A 25290-nucleotide genomic window follows, 5' to 3' on the forward strand; every position below is an offset into this window, starting at 1 on the left:
CATTTACTAACTAGATTACTAGGTACACTCTATGTAAGTATGGTCACACAGTGATCTGGTCTTTATCTCCAGAGCTCACTGCAATAGTCAAAGAATTTAGTATTTTAAGATCTAACATCTGGAATCAAAGAACATGCAGATTCACAGAATCTAACTGAATGTTGCATACCAATGAGTGCTTCTTATATATAATTAATAAAAAATTGGCTAATCAAAATTAACAGAAACCAGATTCTCTCTGATGAATATATAAATTAATGAGCACAAAGTCTGCAACTTTTAGCCCTAAATTTAGCTGGGTAATTAACCTTTAAATTAAAAAAAATTTCTACTTAGGAATAATTTTAAATCACCTCCCAACTTAAACCATCTAAGTGAGTTTAAAATTGTTCACATTTTTTCTGTGACTCATTCGGAGTAGAGAGGAAACTAAGAATAGTATTTAAGATCAGCTCTAACTGGGGGGAAGTCATATACTTTATCATCCAACTGGGAATTGTGAAAGGGAACACTAACCAGACTTGAGGCCAAGACAACAGGCATAAATCAGAACTGTCCCTGGAAAACTGGGACACAAGGACACCCCTGCTCTGACAGCAAGTTTAACATCTTATCTCAGACACAATTAACCTGGACTCTGCGGATTATTGTTTTATGCTAACAAACCCTTTTCTAATCCCTAAATGTTATCTATAGGGATCAAGTTTAACTATCAAATGCAGCCAATTCAATTAATATATACATACCGAAACGAGCAGAAATTAATGGAGAGAACATAGGAGGTTGTTTCATAATAGGAGGGAGGACCACGGGCAACTGTTGGCCCTGCAGCTTTAGCTTGATGAGTTTCATTGCTATGGAGAACTCTTGCTGATCCATCTTCCCATCCTTGTTCAGATCTGATAAAGCCCTAAAAGGATTATGAAGTGGGCAAATTAGTATGTAGTGCTAGCATTTTTGAGGATAATAAAACAGAAACTATGACGTAGCATTCACATACAGATCATCACTTAATAACCACATATATAAAATGAAGCAAATAAAATCCAAAAAGCTAAAACCTGTAAATTAAGAAATAGTGACCAAAGATTGAATCTAATAAAATACTGCCCATCTACACAGAATCCATGTAAAGAGAACCTATGAGACCTTTGGGATGAATTCCACTAGTGTGGACAGAAAGAAATTACTCAAGAGTATAATCATTCTAAATTTAATTTATTAATTTGCTCAAATATTTATTGAAAGCTTGCTATGTGTCCAGTACTCTACCAGGCAAGGGAATATTCCAAGTGGAAAGAAAGATGGGGTAGGGGTTGTCATTTCTTGTAAATGCATTGAAAAACAAAACTCTAAGGAGCCTGGGTGGCTCAGTCAGTTGGCCATCAGCCTTTGGCTCAGGTCATGATCCCAGAGTCCTGATATCAAGCCCCGCATGGGGCTCCCTGCTCAGTGGGGAATCTGCTTCTCCCTCTCCTGCTCCCCTTCTCTTTGTCAAATAAATTTAAAAATCTTAAAAAAATTTTTTTTTATAGAACCCTAGATAATATAAAGAACAATTCTGTTTAAGGTAGGAGCAGGAAAAGGGAGGGCTAATTTTGGTCTTACAGATGATGAAAGAAAGAAATGAAATAACTACAAAGTAACAGAAAGAAGATTTTGAGAGTTTGCCAAATTATAAAGAAATGTTTTTCAATGGCAATGTATTTACTTTTCCTTAAAAATTCTAAGGACATTAAAAATTTGTCCAAGAGAGGGGCGCCTAGGTGGCTCAGTTGGTTAAGCGTCTGCCTTCAGCTCAGGTCATGATCAGGTCCTGGGATCAAGCCCCGCTTCGAGCACAATGTTCAAGTGGGGAGTCTGCTTTTCCCTCTGCTCCTCCCCCCAAATTGTGCTCACTCTCTCTAAAACAAAACAAAACAAAAAAACAAACAAAAAACTGTCCAATAGAATAAAACCCCAATTATTTTCAGTCATTTACTCAATAAAATTTATTTTCCTAAAAGCTGAAGAAATACTTAACAACAGCAGACTATGAGTAAAAACATCTTTAGATTAACACTGTATCAAAAACAAAATAAAACCAGACTATCAGAAATTTAAATTCATCTACAAGAGAGAACACTTTACCATATTTCAGCTAAAACAGGAGCCGGCAGGCCTGACTGTAAGAAAAAGGTACGTGCTTGATCACCTGAAGGTAATAAAAGCAAAAATCGAGAAGCCCATTAGTAAATGGAATTCCTCCAATGCCTCTGAATAATAATAGTGACCAATAATAATAATGTTATTGCTTTATTTTCATTTTAATTGCAGTCACTAAGGAATAAATTAAACAAAAATAAGCATATAAAATTATTTACATTTCATTAAAAAGATTTAGGTTTTAACAAGAAAGCCACAAATCAAGTTATATGCATTAATCGATGATGAAAGATTACATTATTCATCTTAGGTTTTTCATAATAACTGGTGTATAACTTGATAATATTTCCAATTAATAAAATTCATAATTTAGAACATTATTCCCTAAAAGAGCTCTAAATAAAAAAATACCAGGTGTTGGGAAAGACAGTCCCCCATTTGGTCTCGTAGTCTCACACAATCCTCTACGTCCTTCTGTGTGTGCCAAGAATGCAAGACCCTAACTGCTCTCCACCTGGGTTGTTTCTCAGGTTGCGTCTGTGGTGAGCAATCTTGAGGCATGAAGAGGTAATGTTTCCCCCCAGCCAAAAAACAAACCTGCTTGCTAAAAATGGTGGGTTCCCTCAGGCTCAATGTTTCTGTCCTATAACACAACTGCTGCATTTTTGCTATCCTTTTGGGCTCTCTGCATCACCCTGTGGGCTTAAGGAACAGAGAAGCCTATAGAAACATGCTGATGCTCATAACACTAGCTGTGCCATTTGTAACAAAGTCCTTTGTCTCTGACTCAGGAACCCTGGGTCTTACGCCACATCCATGAGACAATAACAGACTATGTTACTAACTTGTAAGCAGGGTAAGCAAATCCCAGTCATAATACCAGGAAAGGTAGCTATTATTATAGAAGTACAAATAGCATTAAGCTATAATGGCTAAGAGGATGTATTCCAAAATCAAACTGAAAGGTTTCATAGCACAGATCAACACTAATAGCACAGATCTGGTAAATATTAGTCATTATAGTTACTATTACTGGAAATAAAGCACTCAGGTTCTTTGGCACAGAAAAAAAGTTTAATCTATACAAAAAAATTTGAAAGACACACCTAAATTAATCCTCCTTAGGCTCTGGAGGTCATCTTGCAAGACAAGAGCTAGTGCCGACAATCAACGCTTTGTATCACCTCTCAAAAACGGAGGACTAGCATTATAAAAACAGACTGTAGAAAAAAACTTCTAGATTATTTTCAAGGAAATGGGTCTGATACATACTTCTTCTAGACCTAGTAATACCGACCATCATACAGGGAACTGGCACAATGGATTAGGAACATATTAATAAATTTGGTTGGGAAAAAAGTCTCAATTACCTTAAGAAACTGAAAACGTTCTAGAAACAATGTTAAAGTGGGAAACTGAAATTCTTGGATATCCTTTAGGATCAAGAAAAGATCCTCCGTAAGCCAAATCCAAAACAACAAATTAAGACAGTTGCAGGTAAAATAAGAAAGCCACAATTTTTTTAATGCATAAATTCTGACTGATAGGAATTTAATCACTTAGTAATACAAAATTGATGGTAATCAAATTAAAGCTAATTCTAAGACAATACATGAAAAGGAACATAACTGACAAATAAATATAAATACAAACCTGTTATGTAACCTCCTGAGGGTTTGAGGTTATCAAACTGCTTGTCATGCTTAGTCCGTTCCTCAGAGGTAATAGCCCACATGTTTGGCCCTCCTAAATCAGAAGTGAAAGACAAAGAAATTATAGTATGTATATATGAGAATGCTCCAAATAATTCCAAAATGTAAATATGAACCACAGGTGTCCCTGTAGAGACAGTACTCTATCCCTGCATGACACAAACGGTAAAGTCCTATCACAACAATATATGTGACACAGCCCTGAGGTTCTTCACTCATTCACCCCATTAACATCTATAGAACAATAACTGTATACCATTCACAACAAATAGGCAATAAGCTAAATTCTGGAAATAAAAAGATGAATAAAACAGTATTCCCATCCTCTCTACACATTCAACATAGCTAATACAGTCTATATACTTCACTTCTGACTACCTTTTCAGTTTACTCAACTTCTACCAGTAAGAAATCAAATATGTTTAGGTATATAAATTCATATAAATTTGCTGTTTATGGTATAAAAATCTGCCCTACAGAGATGCTTCCAGGAAATGCCTATCTTTGAAAGTAGGTACCCACTATACTTTGAAACACTAAGATGGACCTGACTTAACAAATACTTCTTAGCCCTAAATGAATGGATTAAAAAGAATCTATAAACATCCTCTTTTAAAGACAAGCTTTAAGATTAAAGTTAAAAATATAGAAACAGATGTACTGAAGAACCAAGTTCCTAAAACAGCTAAACCTACACACTTTCTAAATAAATACCACACACATAGTAAACTCTTGGTTTATCAGCTTATTATAAAGTAAACGAATTAACCTGTCATGACTCTTGTGACTAGGAGTGTGGACGTAGACTGCTTTACTACCACAGGAATCTGGAAAACTGATGACAACAGAAGAACAGTGACAACAACACAGGATGACAGAGAAGGAAGCAGCTCACTTGCACTGAGCCCCGACTCTATGTCAGGGACTTTTTATGCAGTACCTCACTACTCCCACTGCTGCCCTCTACATTAGGTACTACTATTATCCCCATGACACAGGTGAGGAAACCAAAACCCACGGCCGTGAAGTTATTTGTTCAAGGTCACACAACTAGTAAGTGGCAGAGCTGAGATCAGAACCCAGGTAGCCTGAACTGTGAGCTACACTGTCTCTTGATATTTATGGTTAATATGCTCGTGTTCTCTGTACCTTAGCTGCCACCTCTAAAAATGAGGAAGACTGGGGCGCCTGGGTGGCTCACTTGTTAGGCATCTGCCTTCAGCTCAGGTAATGATCCCAGGGTCCTGGGATTGAGCCTCCTATTGGCTCCCTACTCAGCGGGAAGCCTGCTTCTCCCTCCTCCACTCCCCCTGCTTGGGTTTCCTCTCACTGTTTCTCTTTCTGTCAGATAAATAAATAAAATCTTTAAAAAATAAAAATAAAAACTAGGAAGATTGTCTAAGTTTACAGGGTTGTAAAGACTATATGTAATAAGTAATATATCAACTCTAAAAATTACGCTAAATATAATTCTTCATCTATTAGATCAGTAAAGTAACAATAGCTAGCATTTAATGAAACTTGCCATGTGTTAGGTATTTCTCTAAGAGCTTTAAGGGCACTGTTTCTAAAAGTCTCACAAGAATTCTACGAGGTTACTATTACTATTATTACTGTTTTACAGAGGAGGAAACAGAGGCATGGAGAGATTAGAGAATTTGCCCCAGGTATCAAAGTTGGTAAGTGTTGAAGACAGGATCAGAATCCACAGACTTAAAATTAAGAATCTTAAACTATCTGCCCTGACAATAATTAAAAACAAATAAACCGGGGCGCCTGGGTGGCTCAGTGGGTTAAAGCCTCTGCCTTTCGCTCAGGTCATGATCCCAGGGTCCTGGGATCGAGCCCCGCATCGGGCTCTCTGCTTGGCAGGGAGCCTGCTTCCTCCTCTCTCTCTCTCTGCCTGCCTCTCTCCCTACTTGTGATCTCTATCTGTCAAATAAATAAATAAAATCTTTAAAAAAAACACAAAAACAAACAAACAAAAAAACAAATAAACCCACAAATATGTTGTCACTTGATTTCAACAAAGACATCAAGATAATTCAATGGGGAAAGGATAACCCTTCACTGAACCCTTCACTGAAAGGATGAAAGAACAGGACATCCACATGAACAACAACAGAAACAACAAATCAAACCATCTCAATCCTGCACCACATATGAAGAGTTAACTCTAAATGGATTATAGAATTAAACACAGGAGCCAAACTGAGAATTTTTGTGATGAAAGCAAACAAAAAACTCTTTTGTGAATTTAGATTAGGAAATGATATTAGGACACAAATGACTAAAACTTTTTGTTAAGTTGGACTTTCTCCTTTCTTAAAGACACTGTTAAAGTAAAAAGACAATGGGTGGCTGGGTGGCTCAGTTGGTTAGGCATCCAACTTGTGATTTCAGCTTAGGCCATGATCTCATGGGTCATGAAATCGAGCCCCATGTCTAGCTCTGCATTCCGCGGGGAGTCTGCTTGAGATTCTCTCTCTATATCCCTCCCCCCACTTATGCTTGTGTGTGCATGAGCCTGCTCTCTCTCTAAAATAAATAAATCTAAAAAAAAAAAAAAAAAAAAAAAGACAAGCTACAGACTGGGAGAAAATATCTGCAAAACATAATAAAGGACATGCATCCAACATATATGAAGAACTATTCAACTCATTAATACAATCCCTGCTCCTCCCTGTCTTTTCCCCAATGGGCAAAAGATCTGAACAGACATATTAAAGACAAAGATGGCAAATAAGCATGTGACAAGATGTTCAATGTCACTGATCATCAAGGAAATGAATATTATTTTTTTGAAGGTTTTATTTATTTATTTGATAGAGAGAGAGAAAGCACAGCAGGGGTAAGGGCAGAGAGAGAAGCAGGCTCCCTGCTCAGAGCCTGACACGGTGGGGGCGGAGCGGGGGGGGGGAGTTGATCCCACCTAGGATCGTGACCTGAGCCAAAGGCAGATGCCTAACCTACTAAGCCACCCAGGTACCCCAGGAAATGCACAGTAAAACTACAGTAACAGGGCGCCTGGGTGGCTCAGTGGGTTAAGCCTCTGCCTTCAGCTTGGTTCATGATCTCGGGGTCCAGGGATGGAGTCCCACATCGGACTCTCTGCTCAGCGGGGAGCCTGCTTCCCCCCCTCTCTCTGCCTACTTGTGATCTCTCTCTCCCTGTCAAGTAAATAAATAAAAATCTTAAAAAAAAAAAAAACTACAGTAACATATCACTCCATGCCCAAAGAATGTCAAAAGTTTTTTTTTAAAAACTGCTGGCAAGCATGCTGAGCAAGTCAAATTCTCACATACTGCTGGTGGGGAAGGAAACTGAGACAATTTACAAAAAAGAGTCTAGCAACTTCTTATGAAATTAAATATCCATTTCCCACGCAACCCTGCAATAAGCTCCTGGGTAGGGGTGCCTGGGTGGCTCAGTCGGTTAAGTGTCTGCCTTTAGCTCAGCTCATGATCCCAGGGGTCCTGGGATGGAGGTCTGCGTGGGTTCCCTGATCAGTAGGGTGCGTGCTTCTCCCTCTCCCACTCCCCCGTTTGTGCTTGCTCTGTCAAATAAATGAATAAAATCTTTAAACAAAAATAAAAACAAAAAAAACTCCTGGGTATTTATGCAAGAGAAATGACTTTTTCCAGATAAAAATCTGTCCTCTGATGATTATAGCAGCTTTAGACAGTTGGTTTAGACACTAAAGCTTGGAAACAACCTAGATGTTTCTACAGATGAATGGATAAACAACTTGTGGTACACATTTATACAATGGAATTCTACTCAGCAATGAAAAAGAAAGATAAATACAATTACATGGATGAACTGTGGAAGTATTTTGTTAAGTGAAAGGAGCCAGACACAAATAGCCATGTATTGTGTATTTCACTTATATGACATTCTGGAAAAAGCAAAACTGCAGGGACAGAAATCTGACCAGCGGTTGCCAGTGGCTAAGGGCGGGGTATAGGGAATGAGGGAACCTTCTATGTGATGGAAATGTTCCATATCCTGATTTATATGACTGTACGCATTTATTAAAACCCACTGAACTATATATATATACTTAAGAAGGGTAAATTATACTTCAACAAACCCAACTTAAAAACAAAACAACAACAAAAAATACAGCAGCTAATAACATACCAGCCACATGGAGGCTGTCAATAAAATTAGTTTCCTTGCTCAACCCAATGCCAGGGAACAATATAACTAAGGAAAAGTCAGAGCATTAAAATCTTTCTCAGGCTCTTCCCCTTCTGGTAAAGGTACCCTTGCCAGAAAATACTGAGAGCGAGGCTTTTTAGTCAGAAACCTCAAGACTATTTTAAGTCTGGAGAGTCTGGTTAGGAAGGCTTGAGCTGCTCTAACACACATCGAGGGAGTGTACATCCCCCACCCAGGGAGTGGCAAACTGCTTCCTAAGACTGCAGAGGGCTCTGTGGCATCAGAAGGACAGCGCTTATGTCCCACTGACACCTCACATTTCCTTGGCTACCTGACTTCACAGTGGCCAACTCAACTATCTGATAAGGTCTCTCGTTTAGTTCCAACAACCTTGACACCTTCATACCTATTCAGCCAAAAACCATTTTGGGGCACCACTGTGAATAACGAATGACTAGGTATACAAGGATGAATAAAATGAATGCTTTAAAAGGAACTCACACACTCTCTTAGTCAAGAGAATCACACAACAATCATGATTCAATGTTATCATGATTAATGTCACTTACAGAATAAAAATGCCTAAAGTATTATGACAAGGCATAATTTTTAAGTAGTATTTAAATAATCTTTAAATTGGACACTTAAAACAATGACCACCTTAGGGGCGCCTGGGTGGCTCAGTGGACTGGGCCGCTGCCTTCAGCTTGGGTCATGGTCTCAGGGTCCTGGGATCGAGCCCCGCATCAGGCTCTCTGCTCAGCGGGGAGCCTGCTTCCCTCTCTCTCTGCCTGCCTCTCTGCCTACTTGTGATCTCTGTCTGTCAAATAAATAAATAAAATCTTTAAAAAAAAAAATGACCACCTTAAAACATAAGATGTTAATGCACTAGGAATTTTACACAAAGGAAAAGTTACACAGAAATAAGGAAACTAGAAAATATATGTACTTCAAAAACCATTTTAAAAGAGTTGATCTGGGCACCTGGATGTCTCAGTTGGTTAGGTGTCCAACTTGATTTCCACTCAGGTCAAGATCTCAGGGTTGTGAGATCATGCCCTATATCGGGCTGGGTGTGGAGTCTGCTTGAGATAGTCTCTCTCTCCCTCTCCCTTTGCCCCTTCCCTCTGCCCCCTAGCTCCCGCCCCACCTCCACAATAAATAAATAAAATCTTTAAAAAAAATAGTTGATGCAATTCTGGTTTTCTTAGAATATATACTAATAGAACCTTTCCAAGAGTCAACAGTTTATTATTTTGAACTTACAGTAAAAGATTTCCCAATTTTTCTCTGTATTTATTTGTAAACCTATAGAAAGTCAGGAAAACCTAAATTTGGGGGTTGATGTTTAATATTTCCTTGAAAATCCAACATCTTTTTACATTGTCTGATCACTTTAGAAACATATTAAAATTCTATCCACTTCCCCCACTCATCACTAAATTGAGAATGTGGTATTTCCATAAAGATTTCTGTTGCTTATTCTCATCTTCTCACCTACTGGCTCTGTCAAAAATGTTCTTATGGTCTACGTGGAAGGAAAAATAGACATTTATAGAATATCCACTATATGCTAAATCCCATGCAGTAGATAGTGTCATCCCTGTTTCACATACATAGACAAACATACATACACATATGTATATGCACATATGGGTACACACACACACACACAAGTTCCGTAAGGTTAAGTCAGCACAGCTGAACTGTAGCAAAGCAGTATCCTAACACACAGTTCTGAAGGTACACGATTCAAACATGCTCAATCCTGCTTGTATGCTGCAAAATTAACTGAAGACTATTTCTGGGCCCAGTTCAAAATAATAGTCAAATGATGCATGTCAACCCAGTACAAACCTAAATCTCTAAAACACAACTAGAATACTGGTCTAGATAGAACTAAAGCCTTAACTAGGATATGAATAATGCATGCCTGGGCTGTTATAAATGCAGTGCAGTACCACCTCTAATTCTGCAGATCCAATGTTTAACAATTTCCTAATTACACAGATGAAAAGACCAATGAACTCTAAAATTCTAAAAAAGTAATAAAACTCTAAAATGGCACTTTTTCCTCCTAAAGCCATTAGCCATTCTCTCCCTCCCCATCCTCCTTCCCTCTTCCATATTTTGAATATTGCCACTGTCATGGGCTTCAGAACTTCTTACTCATTTAACCAGTCTTCAGTACCCCCACCCCCCAATTTTAAGGCTGGAACAAGCTACAGTACACTATAATCAACAGGCAGCAACATGAATTTGAAGTAGCCTCTTGCTTATCACCTGATGACTCAAATATCAGGCTCTCTGTGTTTACAGTTTTATTACATTTTTGAAAAGCAGAAAGCAAACCTACCATGATCAAAGAAGACTCTGGCAAGGATGATTCTGCTGGTGCAGAAGACACCAGAATTAGAGTCACGAGTGGTAAAAATATGACGCACTGATCTTTTTTGCTCTGTTGAGGAGATGGGAAGTGAAGCATCAAAGAGACTAAGAAAAGAATATCTACTCAATAGAACTTTCTGAGATGATGTAAATGTTCTGTATCTGCACTGTCCAATACAATGGCCACTGGCCACATGTGGCTTTGAGAGCTTGAAATGTGGCTATATGACTGAGCGACTGAATTTACTTAATTTTTATTAATTTAAAGTTAAGTTGAAATCGTCACATGTAGCTAATGGCTACTATATAAGGCAGCATATCTTCGTGAGAACCAAAGAAGTCTAAATCTGTAGTTAGTCTTGGGATGATGAAATAGACATGGCAAAATGTGAGAAATACATTTGAAGCGTTTAGACACACAGCTTGGTCTAGGGCACTTAAACACAGGTTCCAACGGTACTGGGCATCAAAAAGATTTAACACCATCTATAATTGAGCTTTTACTAGAAGAGCAAACACTGCTTTTGAAAGTTTTGTGCTATATGTGAATGCCTCTTCTAGTAAGATCTTAAACTCTGAATGCGGCTTGAATTAGATATAAGCAAGATCATCGTCAATCTTCAGCTGTATTATAAACTAAGGAGGGTGCAAAGTCTACATTTGCTGTCAATTCTTCAGAATTTAAAAAAAAAATTACTACCTCTAATCCTTTTTTAACTACCTTGATTCCTAAACATCACTCCTAAAGTAATTATCCAACATTTTGTCAATATTATTCTTCCATATATAATGCAATGAGCTACAAAGTAGATACACAAATGTTAAGGGAAGGGAAGAAACAGAATGAAGAAAGACTAGGCCTACCTACACTGCTTTCTTTTATGTCCATTTTGTTTGTAAACCTTAACATTTTGATTGAAGTTTGAAACTAAACTATGTGTTTAACGCAAACTCCTATGTGTGGTGTGTAGAAATCCTGCTAAGTTTCGGTAGAGCACATTAGTACTACAATTATTACCCTGATTCTAAACTTATGTTTATCACTCATTATGAAGAAACAAGCCATTATTCAATTTTTAAAAACTGCCTGTGGCATCAAATAATCTTCATAACCCCACACCATTTCCAGCAATGCTCACACTGATCTTTAAATAAGAGTTCTGAAAAGGCAAAAAGCAAAACAAAACTCTTATCTCAAGCCCATCCTTACATGACATAGAATTCTACCACACAGAATTTAGTTTTACTTTTTACACAAATAATTCAATTTTCCGAAACTTTCCTAAATCTCACAAGGTCAATCCTGAATCTTAAAATTTTAGATATACAACCAGTATTTATTTTTTTGTTAACAATGTGCTTAATTTGGCCCTATGACTGAAAACGTGTTTTTAAAAAGGATGCAACTGATCAAATATAAGATGGGAGCATTAAAACAGAATCATTGTTTGAAAGTGGTAGAATTATTCATGATGCTTCCTTCTTTTTCTTCTCCTAGTGTTCTTTAATATCACTGCTTTCGATTTAAATGTTAAAGAGTTATTGACTGGACTCTCTATTCCTTTATAATTGGCTAATGAAATTTACCATAAATTTAAGAAGTTCACATCTTAGATTTCTTTAGCAATTTAAAAATATAATGCATTTTCTCTTTCTCTTAAAAATATAATGCATTAATTCTAAGTGACATACACACTATCTTAATACTTACGAAAGGCAGTTTATTTGTATTTGGGAAAAGAATTAAAACTAGAATCAGAAAAGAAACTTTAAAAACTTTTTGTTCCTGAAGTTATCTAAACATTTTCTTTAAAAATGTTTCGTATTAAACAATTATGTGTGTAGGCATACACAACCCTTTATAAAAGGAATACTTAATTTTATGTGCATATTACTAAATGAATCTTTATTAGCTTAGTTTACAATCATCCTAAACTACTGAAAATACCTTTAATAGTCTTCACTTACAGCACTCTGCTTTTTGTCCTCCCATTCTATGCATCAAACACAATATACCTTTAGGTTATTCTTAACTGCTGACAGGCAAGCACACATTCCAGATGATACAGCAGAACGTGCTTACATTGAGCCATAGGATTTACTGCATAATATTCTAACAGAATATATATGCAGTGTTCTGAAGTAAACTATCAAAACGTTTTCAGTAAGAATATTTTAAGTTTTGCATTTATAAGCTCAAAGAAAAATATCAAGACGAATATTTTACCACCTTTACAAACACCCCCCCACCACCCGGCATAACCTCTTTATCTTGCCACAAGCACAAAGCAGCTTACCATTCATAGCTGTGGGAAACTGAGCCATCATGGTCCTGAATTTTCCTTGCTAGCTTTCAGCCATCTGCAACATAAAAACATTGTGCCATTAATAATACAACAAGGGCAGATCACAGCTTTAGTGCACCAGCAGCTTAGCAGTGGGAATGTCTGTCCCCTTGAGCTCACACTTCCAATAGGAAACAATGAGAGCTGCTGCTGCTGCTGAAGGGGCAGGATTTACATTTAGGGAAAGAGGGTGGGAGACTTCGTTGGGTAATGATGCTGCCTTTAAAACAGAAACATTTATAAGAAAAAACAATCCCATATTTCATAGCAAATACTGAATAAAGAAACCCTTGGCATGAATCAGCTTTGTAGACATCAACTTGGAAGAGAGGAAGGTTGTTATAGCTAGGCAAGATGCTATTTCAGAGAAATCAACTGTATAAATTAAGTGGATAATAACATGGAAATCCGTAACGTTCTTTTCTCTAAAAAATCCCCAAATGAGAAAAATATCCAAAATAAATGTGGCACAGGGTTCTATAGGTTGATAAAAATTCCCCAGAATTATTATAATATATATGTTTATTTAAACAACTAACTGTGCTGGGCAAGTACCCTATACTAGGAACAGAAGCGACTTTGGAAATTAACAGATGTGATTTAAATCCCAACTCTGCTATTTTCCTAGCTGTGACGACGGGAGAGTTACTTTTCGAGTCTCAGATTCCTCATCTGTAAAAATACCCTGCACGAGTATTTTTTTTTTAAGTATTAGATATATTCCAGTACACTGCTTGACACACAGTGAGTGTTTGATAAGTGGCTGCTATTTTGCAAACATCCAGGGAGGGAGAGTGCAATGTAATCTTGAACCCTGAATTCATTATTTTACTATGAATAAATTCAAAATTCATTCCACGAATCTTGAGGGTAAGATCAGTTAGGGAGAGTGAAGACCTAGGAAATTTATAATGATGTACTTAGTAATTAAAACCATGGCTTATAACACTGCAGGGGAAAATCACTATATTAAAAAGACCATTCAGTAGCTCATCTATTTACCCAAATCATTTAAATATTAACATTTTTGGAAGCCCAAGGAAAAATGTTTGCACAAGCCATGTGAATAAGAAAGGCATAAAGAGTTACACATCACAGTGGATGTGTCACCAGAGGAGCTGGCTAACCAGCTGCCAGGAAGTGCTACGAGGCACTGGATCATAGTGAATTCGGTGCGCTCAAAGAGAATTGTGACTGTATCAGTATAACCACCAAAAGTTAGTCACACCAACAAAAGACTGGTACATACATCCAATTTACTGATTTTCAGAGAAATTTAATAGCCAAGAAAACAGTCTCTTTTCTTCCTATCAAGCAAATTACAACATCTACTAAATTTCAACCAGATCACTGTGTAGTGAGGGAAGGGCGTTACCAGTGATTAGAATGCTTAATGACATCATGCACTGACAGTCAGATACATTTATCTACACAACAAGAATAAGCCAAGGACTGCACAATAGGGACTGACGGTTAAACCTCCAATAATGCTTTGAATGACACCGCCAACTTTACTCTTGTGACTCCTAGCTTTTCTGTATGCTACCACCATACACCATCCCCCCCTCTTAAGTGTATACTCTTTCTTTAGGTGTTAATAAGCTTTAGTGCAGCTTTTGCACAGCAAAGAAAACCATCAACAAAACTAAAAACCTATTGCATGGGAGAAGATATTTGTGAATGACATATCTGATAGAGGGTTAGTATCTAAAATATATAAAGAACATATAAAACTCAATGCCCCCAAAACAAATAATCCATTTAAAAAAGACACAGACATTTCTAAAAAAAAAAAAGACATATAGATGGCCAACAGATGCCCAACAACACTAATCATCAGGGAAATGCAAATAAAAATCACAATGAGATACTACCTCATGCCTGTCAGAACAGCTAAAATAAAAAATACAGGAAACATCCAGTATGGGTGAGGATGTGGAGAAAAAGGAACCCTCGTGCACTATTGGTAGGAATGGAACTGGTGTAGCCACTGTGGAAAACAATATGGAGGTTCCTCAAAATATTAAAAGCAGAATGACCATATGATCCAGTAATTCCGGTACTGTGTATTTACCAAAAGATGAAAACACTAATTTGAAAAGATAGACGCACCCCTGTGTTTATTGCAGCATTATTTACAATAGCCAAGTTGCGGAAGCAGCCTGACTGTCCACTGACAGATAATGGATAAAGAAAATGTGGTATACAGAATGGAATATTACTCAGCCATAAAGACGAAACCTGTGGTGCCTGGGTGGCTCAGTGGGTTAAGCGTCTGCCTTCAGCTCAGGTCATGATCTCAGGGTCCCATGACTGAGCCCCAGGGCTTCCTGCTCAGCAGGGAGTCTGCTTCTCCTCTCCCTCTGCCTCCAGCTCTGCCTACTTGTGCTCTATGTATCAAATAAATAAATAAATCTTAAAAAAAAAAAAATTCAACAAACCCAAATCCTCCTTGTGAGCTACAGGTTCAAATCCAGTGTTCTTAACCCCATGTAAAGTGAGTTCTTGACTACCCCACCATGTTTAGATATTATTTTCTGTGTAGTAAACAAGTCCAATACTTACACCTTACATTACCTTTTGAGAAAGGAATAAAGAAAAAACTTGTAGAGTAAGTGGAATTTCCTCCTACCTAGGAAGAGTATAGTGACAGGTAAAGTCTAAGTGTGGTAACAGGATTAAAGTTCCATTGCAATAAAGCTTTAAAAAAAAATTTTTTTTTTAATTCCAGTATAGTTAACACTATATTAGCTTCAGGTGTACGACATGGTGATTCATCGTAAGTATACACCTAATTATTTCACGTAGTTCACCCATTCCCCCGCCATCTCCCTCTGGCAGCCATCAGTTTGTTCTCTGAGGCCCCCCAGGTGCCCCGCTCACAGGGAGTTTTAAAATGTTTAAAGGAGAGGGACACAGATTTCACTTAAGACAATCAATGGTAAAGAAAAGATCAGCTATACCAGGGAGATCAGTAAGGGAAGAGATGAGAACAATAACTGACACCTGATCTAAAATAGTGGCAGACGGAACAGAACAGATGGGGTGAACTGGAATAATAAGGAAGGGTTTAAAACAGGTAGAACCCAGAAACTCTCTAGATATGAGGGATTATGAAGTAAAAGGAATCAAAGTGATGACTCCCAGAATTTGTTTGTGAGACTGGATGAATTGTGGTGTCGCCAGTTTTAAGAAAAAGTGAACACAGAGGAAGTCTCATAAATATCGATACAACTGATAATTCCCCAATACAGAAATTCTACAAAAAAGTCTGACACTTTTATTTCCCCAATTTTAAATTGTTATCAGTAATGTTAAACCAAAATAAGTTAACATGCCTGCAAAGAAACTGTTTACTTACAGATACACAGTAGCATGTAGCAAGACCTAATTTATTAGGTCTCTGAGACGACAGAGCTTCAAAAGGTAGAAGAAAAATCCTCCAAAACTGTTACATGCAACACCCTGTATAACTGCATAAAAGCATGTGAATTACCAGGGACAGTTTGAAGAGAAACCATGCACTTACAAAAGACAAAGAATAGGATCCCACAGTCACAAAGCCTTAATCAGTTAGATCTAGGTCTAAAATTTAAAGATTATCTATCTAGAATTTATGGTTAGTCATCACATATCCTATGAATACAACAGAATGCCACATAATAGATACTCAGTAATCAAAAGGTATGATTCTGAAATAAAACCAAAGAATGAATCAAATAATATATTGGGAAGGGGAAGCAAGTGAAGCTGAAGGTACCAGTATTACAGAACTTTCTTTACCTGGGATTTAGCCCATGATACATGGGATTTAGCCAGCCATGCATGCAGGTATCATTACATAGATGTATACATGTAACATCTGATTGACTGTGGTAACATCTGACTATGGTAGTACAATTTGTTGGAACCAACAAGCTTTTAAAGCATACTATTTCATATCTGCTATGTTTATATCAATTCTCTCTGTCCTGTTGTCAAATAATTACCTCATGCTTAATAATTCTACTAATCTACTTGCAGAAGAGTACTTGTACAAAATTTTGAAAAATTAGACATTTTACAAATAGTTTATTTATTTATTTGACAGACAGAGATCACAAGTAAGCAGAGAGGCAGGCGGGGGGCCGGTGGGGGAAAAAGGCTCCCCGCTGAGCAGAGAGCCTGATGTGGGGCTCGATCCCAGGACCCGGGGATCATGAACTGAGCCAGAGGCAGAGGCTTTAATCCACTGAGCCACCCAGGCGCCCCAATCAATTTTTTTACTTTATGTAATCATACTAGCTACCATTTAATAAGTGCTTACTATTAATGCAGTACACTTCTATTAATTATCTACTATGTGTTGTGCTCAATACTGAGAATCTAATATATTCTAGGTTGCTTACAAGGAGCTTCAGAGGAGAAACAGAGGAGCTTGTAAAACAGGCTTCCAGGTGCCAGATACTGCTAAACACCTTTGATAACACTAATAACGTTCACAATTATCCCTGCAAGGCAGAGGATACTGTATTCATTTCACAGATGAAGAAACAGAAAGGCTAAATTACTTGCCAATATTCACTGAGTAATGAAGCCAGGATGCAATCCCAAACCTGTCTAATTTTAAAGGCCACAAACTTCCCTTCCCATGGGTTTTATATGCCTCTTCTTCTCTTAAATTGGGATAATAATTAATGATGAATAGGGCACAGCTTCCTGAGAGTAGCAGCTCAACTTAATGGTGGTACATTTGTAGGGGAGAAGGAAAACAAGCCAGAGATGTCTTAGAACACATAGGTCTCTCATGTACATAAATTAGGGGACAGCTAATTATTTCTTCCCTCTTGGTATAACCCTCTCAGAGGAAAAAAAGGGTAATCAGCATCTCCCCAGTTACATGCCTGACGCCTGTTTCAAATGTGTGTGATTGGAGTCAGCATCCAAAAACACCTGCCTCCACTGCTTAGAAGGGGTAACATGATGATGGGCCCTCTTGGCAGTTTGCAGTTATCATGCAATTAGAACACTGTGTTAATTACCTATGGCTTTAGAATATTCATGTGGAAAAGAGAATATTCACGTGAGCGTTCCTTGCACATTATAAATTAGTGGAGAACTGGCATTGTTACCTTTTGAGACACCAAGAAAACACATGTGGTAGATAGCAGGCCTAAGACAAAGAAGAATGTTGCAAATTAATATAAAGCAAATGTCACTTTAGAATTTGGCAACTACATTCATACTAAGGCAGAGAAAAGTAGAAATGCTTCACCAGGAGCAGGAAATCCTTCTTTAAGATCCAGAGGAGGGTAAATTGTAGACATTATAAGTTAAAAAATTTTTTTGTCTAGAAGAACAGTTTTAGAAGGAAACAAGCACAGTACTTACTTAGTTCAAAACCCTCAGCTTTCAAGATGGGAAGACTGAGAGACTGTACAAGTTCACACAGCTAGCCAGTAGCAAAACTGATCCTAGAAACCACATCTTTTATGTCCAATGATCGGACATGAGTTTCCCAACTTGCCTGACTGTATCACTTGGGTCACTTACTAATCTAGAGATTCCCAAGCACATCACTGAGAGATGGTGTGAATTAGGGCATGAACTTTCTAAAATGATCTTATTGCTTTGAGACCTTCTACAGAGCTACTAGTTTTCTTCCAAAACACCTTATTTCACAATTACAAGTTCAAGCCCAAACTTGTTAGTATGAAACACACTTGGGTATGAAACATCATTCAGAACCTCACCTCAATCTACTTTACCACATTCATCTCTAGACATGTTCCCTTGATTCAACTTTTTTTTTAAACAGTGATGCTTTTCTCACTCCCCTATTTCTTTGTAAAGAGCTGTTCCCCGTCACATTCACCACACTTTTTTCTCATCCTTCAACTCTCAACTCAACGGACACTCCCTATCTGAGAGACCTGTGTCCTCCCAGTTAGTTACAATCTCCTACATTGTCCACTGTATTTGTTCATCCCACCGTAACTTCATTTATCATTTATCATTTATTATTAACTGTATTTCAACTGCACGTTTCACTTGTTCTGGGCAAAGACTTTTTTTTTTAGGCTTGGTGCCTAAACCAGACCTCCCAAAGAAAGATTTGCTGAACAAATGAATTGGGTAAATGAGTGCTAAGGGTAAGATAAACAAAAACGAAACAGGGGAAGCATGGAGCGAGGCACCGCAGAACTGAATATACAGAAAAGAAACTCCAAAAGACTTCCTTGAAGCCCTGCAGGCACCAAGCTCTGGATTTTAGACCAAATCATCCTTTGCAATGTGGTCAATCCATAACTTTTTCTTCTAAGTACACTTTCAGAGAGAAAGTTTTATGGCCTGTTGATTTCTGAAGCTTTTACATTGGGATACAAAGACTTGGGTTTTTCAGTTATACTTATCATGTTCATTAAACATTGTTGAGCTTAAATAAATCTGACTGAAGGTCTGACATTCAAAACCAAGGTAATCAAGTTCCTGAAGGCCTATCTTATAAAACTTTCTCCAGTGCCTCCTCCACTTCACGTGCTATGTACAGAGAACCAATTCTCCAAACTTACTGATCAGGTGGAGAAAATGTTCCTTCCTCATCTGATTCCTAAGGAGATTAAGTTCGGTCTCATGAGAGAATGACTGAGGCAAAATTACTTTCTTTTTTACAGTTTCTGCAGTAGAAGGAAATTTACAGTGTACAATACGTTCTCTACACCTGTTCCCTGTCTAGCCATCCCTTCTTTCATTCATCCATTTGTTTAGTTATCAGACATTAATAGTCACTATAATAAAAGGATTTGAAGAATGTTGTAAGAACCCAGAGGACAGAGGCATCTGGGTGGTTCAGTGGGTTAAAGCCTCTGCCTTCGGCTCGGGTCATGATCCCAGGGTCCTGGGATAGAGCCCGCATTGGGCTCTCTGCTCAGCAGGGAGCCTACCCCCCCCCCCCCCCCCGCCCGCCTGCCTCTCTGCCTACTTGTGGTCTCTGTCAAATAAATAAATAAAATCTTTTAAAAAAAAAAGAACCCAGAGGACAGAACTACCACTACTTGGGAGGTGATTTAAACTAGGGCACATATCACAAAGGCGGTAATATTTGTGTAAGAAGGCTCTAAAGTGATTATGATGGCAAAGTAAGTGGGTTCCATGCATTCTCAGATGAAAGACATTGTACAGGCGTGTGGAAAGGCAGTGATATGGATAAAGGAAAAGCACCTGAATCTAAGGGAAAGACTGGTTAAAGTACATAGCCAGTATCACAGTAGAGACTTTCCTATTCAAAGACAGTGTGATTTGAGAGCCATGGGATTTCAAAGAACTCACTTAATTGTTAAAAGACACCTTAAGAGACTCAATAGTTTTAAACTTGGCTCCTTGCAATTCTAGAAATTTCAAAGCGATACGAAAGATGTGGAATAGGGAAGAGGAATGCACGATTGGAAGAGGATACCAACTTCAATGACAGTCGCTGTTTTTGTGTTTTACATACTGAGGCTTCTCTATAATATTTTATCTGATGATTTTTCTTAAAGAATTAAACAGCATACTGAATTCCATCCCCTTCATTTTGAAACAATTAAAGAGAAGCCAAAGAGATTAAGTAACTTGCCAAGATCACACAATTTAGCAGCAAAGTATGTCATGCTATTGATTTTGAATTTCACTGTGCACATCATGGAGAGACAGTATTTACGCAAGACAGGCACCCAGTTTTGGTAGTCATCAGGGACTGGAAAAAGCTGTCATCATATCAGTGAGTGACTTTATCCAGGGAAAGCATATATAAGAAACAAAAGAAGAACCTGATCTTTTAAGGGCAAAGGAAGAGAATTCTGAGAAACAATATAGGAACTGAACTGGACGTGAGTATCTTGAGACACGGACACCAGTTATGAGTGACTGATGTAATCCAGATGGTGAGAATTTTAACTTGGACAATAGAGAAGAAGCACTTCTGAGCTAGAATGGACAGCATTTTCTGATCAGCTAAATGCTGCTGATGAAAGAAGAGCATCAAGATAAGTTTCTGTCTTGGGTGACTGTAGTGGTAATATTAACCAAGACAAAAGCTCTAACAAAGTAGAAATTTCGATATTAGATTTGGGGAGTGAGCAACAAAATGTTCAATTTTCAGCTTACCTAATCTGATGCACTTACAAAGATATCCAGGTGGCAATGTCTAAGAGATGGTAAGGATTCTGTCCAGGCTGCAGACCACTTATGGTAGCTATCATGGATTGGGAATAGCTGTAAACAGGTCAGTAAATGACATTATCCACAGAAAGCATGTACAGGAAAAAGGAGAAGAATGATCAGAACAGAGGCTGAGAAAAAGGAGAAATGAGAATATAGAGGAAAGAAAAGCATTTCAAGGAGATGATGGTCATAACTATCAAATGTCATAGAAGTCAAGACTAAGCCATTAGTTTTAGCCATCTGTGCAGAGAAGGGGCTGTAAGTCAAACTGAAGTAGACCCAGCAATAAAGCGTAGGTGACTCAAGGAGTATGTTGTTAAAGGAGAGAGGAAGAAAAGGGGGGAGGGGGAGGAGTGATAGGAGGCTTTAGGAAAGAGGCAAGGTTATAAGGCTTTCCTGTTAGATGGGAGAACAAAACTATTTTTAGAGGAAGACGGAGAGATTTAATTTCCAAAAGAAGAAGGAAAGGAGGTTAATTAATAATGAAAGCTAGAGTCCAGAGAAAGTAGACAGCTCTAGAGTATAAAGCTAGAACATGGGGCACACATCTCTGGTTCTGGGAATATAGGACAAAACAGATAGTAAGGATTAATAAAGACACATATAAGTTTGGAAGCAGAAGGAAAAGCAGTTGAGAAAGCACAGCTTTTCTTTGGGCCCAGACAGTCCAAAGGGCAGGGCTGAAAACAAACTCTTGGATCTTCTGGGCTCTGAGGTGGCTAAGCACACATTTCTCTTCTCTTCAAGCAACATAAGAAGGTCAAATGTAAATATGTTCCCAAGAATCACCCAGGTATGTGAATTTCAGTTGTGTTCAACTAGCTGTGCTTTATACATGGGAACATTTGTTACATGGATGAATGTAGGAGAGTAATATTCTAGGCTGAGGTAATCCGTGCAAAAGCGGAGTGAGGAGTGTGGTCTGGGAAAATCAGTGGCGGTTTATTCACATGAAGTAGTGAAGAGCTTAACAATGCAAGGAACTATAACAATAGCTGTAAAAATTAGTATTATATTAATACCTAGCTGATAGAAATGAAAATTGGCACAACTACTCTTCTGGAAAGGAATCTGGAAATGAAGTTATTTATAGCCTGCCTTCTCCAAAAAGAACTAAAGCTCACGCAAAAGTATAAAAACATTAAATTAAAAAGTACATGGGTAAATGAAGGTAATTAGAAAATAAATGATCGCTTTCAACTTTTGCATGTTTGACATTTTTCATAAATGAAAGTTGAAAAAGAAAACTAGTGCATCTGACTTGACCACTGGCTCTTCCTCACTGCTGTCCCCTACAATCACCATGGCAATTCCTTAACTGCTGTCACACCCACCTCACCATCCCCTCTCCGCCATTATTCCAATACTTCTTAGTCAAGTCAAGTCATCCCCACAGATGATCCTGCCCACATCCTGTCTTTGACCCCCTGTATTCCAAATGTCTTATCCTCCATCTTATCTTAGCTGCGCACTCCCAGGTCACACCCTAGGCCTTGTTATCATAATGACTGCACTCCTCTGTAACCCACTTCAAGCTTCCCACTCTCCCTTCACCAGAGCCTCGATCAACAGCCCATTCTCCCTAGTACCCAGACTCCAGAAATTCTTTAACTCTACTAGGACTTACAAACTATTGGTCTTGGCAAATTTTCACTGTCTCTCATTCTTCTTTATGCCCTAACATCAGCTTCCTTAGGTCCTAATAACCCTCCTTACCCAAACTGCAAGTCATTGTATGCATCCCCAAGTTCGCTCTCCCCTCTTCCCGTATATTATGCATCTAGTAAAACCCCGGTGCTATTTCATGGCCACATGAATGAAGGTGTTGACTGGCGTCACTTTAAACTCCTGACCACTAACTCCCACCAGCCTGACAAGTCCATGTTTTCCTAGTTCGTCTGCTCCCCCTGACCCACCACCACGCTACACTCTCTCCCTCACTCCTCCAGGCTTGTAACATGCATCATAAAACTCTTCATCCAGATTCTCGCCTTTGGATTTGAAGGCATTTTTTACTACACCGACTCTTTATTTTCATACCAAGATTTGTCAATCTTTTCTTTTATGACTACTGAGTATACAAATCAGGTTAATTATCCAATAGAAAAAGGAACAAGAAAATAAATTTCAGAATATTACGCATGTATTACAAATGATAATTTCAAGGCTATAATAGGCAATGTTTGTGATATAAAGTAAATTTTTTAAAAAAGATTTTATTTATTTGACCCAGAGAGAGAGACAGCCAGAGAGGGAACATAAGCTGGGGGAGTGAGAGAGGGAGAAGCAGGCCTCTTGCCAAGCAAGGAGCCTGACACAGGGCTCGATCCCATGGCCCCACAATCATGACCTGAGCCAAAGGCAGATGTTTAACCACTGACCAACCCAGGCACCCCAATATGATGTAAATTTTTAAAAAATACAAAATTCTAGAATATGGATACAAATATTCAAAATTATAAATGTGCATGTCAAGGATTAGAAGAAAACCTCTTAAGGGATAGGACCTTATCTTTGTGAAGCACCTAGTGAGAGTCTGATAGACTAAATGTATAATATACATTCACCAAATATTTATCAATTTCATTTGTAATAGCAAAAAAACTTGAAACAACCCTACACCTGAAAATAGGAGTATGGTTAATAAATCATAGTCTATCTACTAGATAAAAATAAACAGCCAGGGCGCCTGGGTGGCTCAGTCGTTAAGCGTCTTGCCTTTGGCTCAGGTCATGATCCCAGGGTCCTGGGGTGGAACACTACCTCAGGCTCCCTGCTCTGTGGGAAGACTCCTTCTCCCTCTCCCCTTGCTTGTGTTCCCTCTCTCTATCCCACTGTGTCTCTATCAAATAAATAAAATCTTTAAAAAAATTAAAAAATAATATAGCCATTAATACTTATGAAAATCACTGTAACACAGAAAAAATTCCTTCCATGTAATAAGTAGACAAAAATCTATACTGATTGCAATTATGTAAAAATTATATATGTATGTGTGTATGTATATAAACAGATAGATACTCTAATTAAAAAGCATTAATATGCTGGGGTGCATGGGTGGTGCAGTCTTGGTTTTGGCTCAGATCGTGATCTCAGAGTCATGGGATGGAGCCCTGCATCCAGCTCTGCACTCAACTCAGAGTCTGCCTGAGATTCTCTCTCTCTCTCTCCCCCTCCCTCTGCCCCTCCTGCTCATGTTCTCTCTCTAAAATAAATAAACATTAAAAAAATTAATATGCTAAAAATAGCTGACTTAGGTTGAAAGGCTGTGACTGAATTTTTTTTATTTTCCAAGTTTTGTTGCTATTTTTTAAAATCTCATATGAACCGCACATTCCAAATGTCAAGCAATTAAAAATAGACAATTTTCAGTAACTGAAAGAAGAGAAGTCTATGGTAAATTTACCTGTCTTTCAAAAACCAGTAATGTCTTCTATGGAGATTTTTTTTTTCCTGACATCAAGTGGGTGTCCAACAATTCAATTCTAACTCTAACTACCTAGAGTTATATAGCCCCCACAGGTTGAGGCCTTAGCTCAAACAGCTGGCTGTTAGTCAGAGGTTCCCATGATCCCCTCCATGGGTTTGATAATTTGCTAGAAAAAGCTCACAAAACCTAGAAAAACAATTTACATTTACTGTTTTAATATAAAGGTTACAATTCAGGGACAGCCAAATGGAACAGACATACTGGGCAAGGTATGGGGGACAGGACATGGACCTTCCATGCCTTCTCCAGGCATGTCACCCTCCCAGCACCTCAATGCATTCACCAACCTGGAAGCTTGCTGAATCTCACTGTCCTAGAGCTTTTATAGAGCTCAATCTCTAGTGCCCACCTCCTCTTCCTGGAGGTCAGTGGGCGGGGTGGAAACTATCCTCATCCTTAGGCTACCTAGGGGTACCACTCTAAGCCTTATTAGCATACCTCAGGTGTGATGGGAAGGGGCTTATTATGAATAAAAGACACTCCTATCACTCAGGAAATTCCAAAGGTTTTAGGAGATCTGTGCCAGGCACCAGGTACAAAGACCAAATATTTTTTGTATTCTAATATACGATCTTTCAACACAATGGCAAATATGACCCAGAGCATTGCTCTTATCTATATCTTAGTGTATTATAAACAATATTAAGTAACAAGCCTGTTTTACCAAAAACATTTAACTAAAATTATCAATCTCTCAAACCCTGCCATGCTACAGTGCTAAAAACTACAGAAAAGTATACTCCTCCACACATGCCCTATGCAGAGGCCTGAAGAGCCTGGAATCCAAAACCAATGCCACACCCAGAAGGTCCTGAGTGGGAATGGCTTCCATCTGTGACAGTAGTTTCTAAACTCAATCCAAACA

At 38.2% G+C, this 25290-nt stretch overlaps 1 protein-coding gene across 3 annotated transcripts in view; it reads right to left on the reverse strand.

Moving 5' to 3' along the window:
* The window catches only part of ITSN2 (intersectin 2), a 137504-nt gene that overhangs the window by 95991 nt on the left and 16223 nt on the right, over positions 1-25290 (reverse strand). For 2 of the 3 annotated variants that reach the window (XM_045978872.1, XM_045978873.1), the window contains exons 2-6: positions 12707-12770; positions 10378-10479; positions 3799-3891; positions 2131-2194; positions 747-910 (exon numbers count right to left, since the gene is read on the reverse strand). In XM_045978872.1, the coding sequence (XP_045834828.1) occupies positions 747-910; positions 2131-2194; positions 3799-3891; positions 10378-10479; positions 12707-12737 (454 nt within the window). In that variant the 5' untranslated portion in view covers positions 12738-12770. Of the gene's footprint in view, positions 1-746; positions 911-2130; positions 2195-3798; positions 3892-10377; positions 10480-12706; positions 12771-25290 lie in introns of those variants that run through there. The other variant, XM_045978874.1, reaches the window with a different exon arrangement.

This window comes from Meles meles, chromosome 15, assembly GCF_922984935.1.
Source record: "Meles meles chromosome 15, mMelMel3.1 paternal haplotype, whole genome shotgun sequence".
NCBI lineage: Eukaryota > Metazoa > Chordata > Mammalia > Carnivora > Mustelidae > Meles > Meles meles.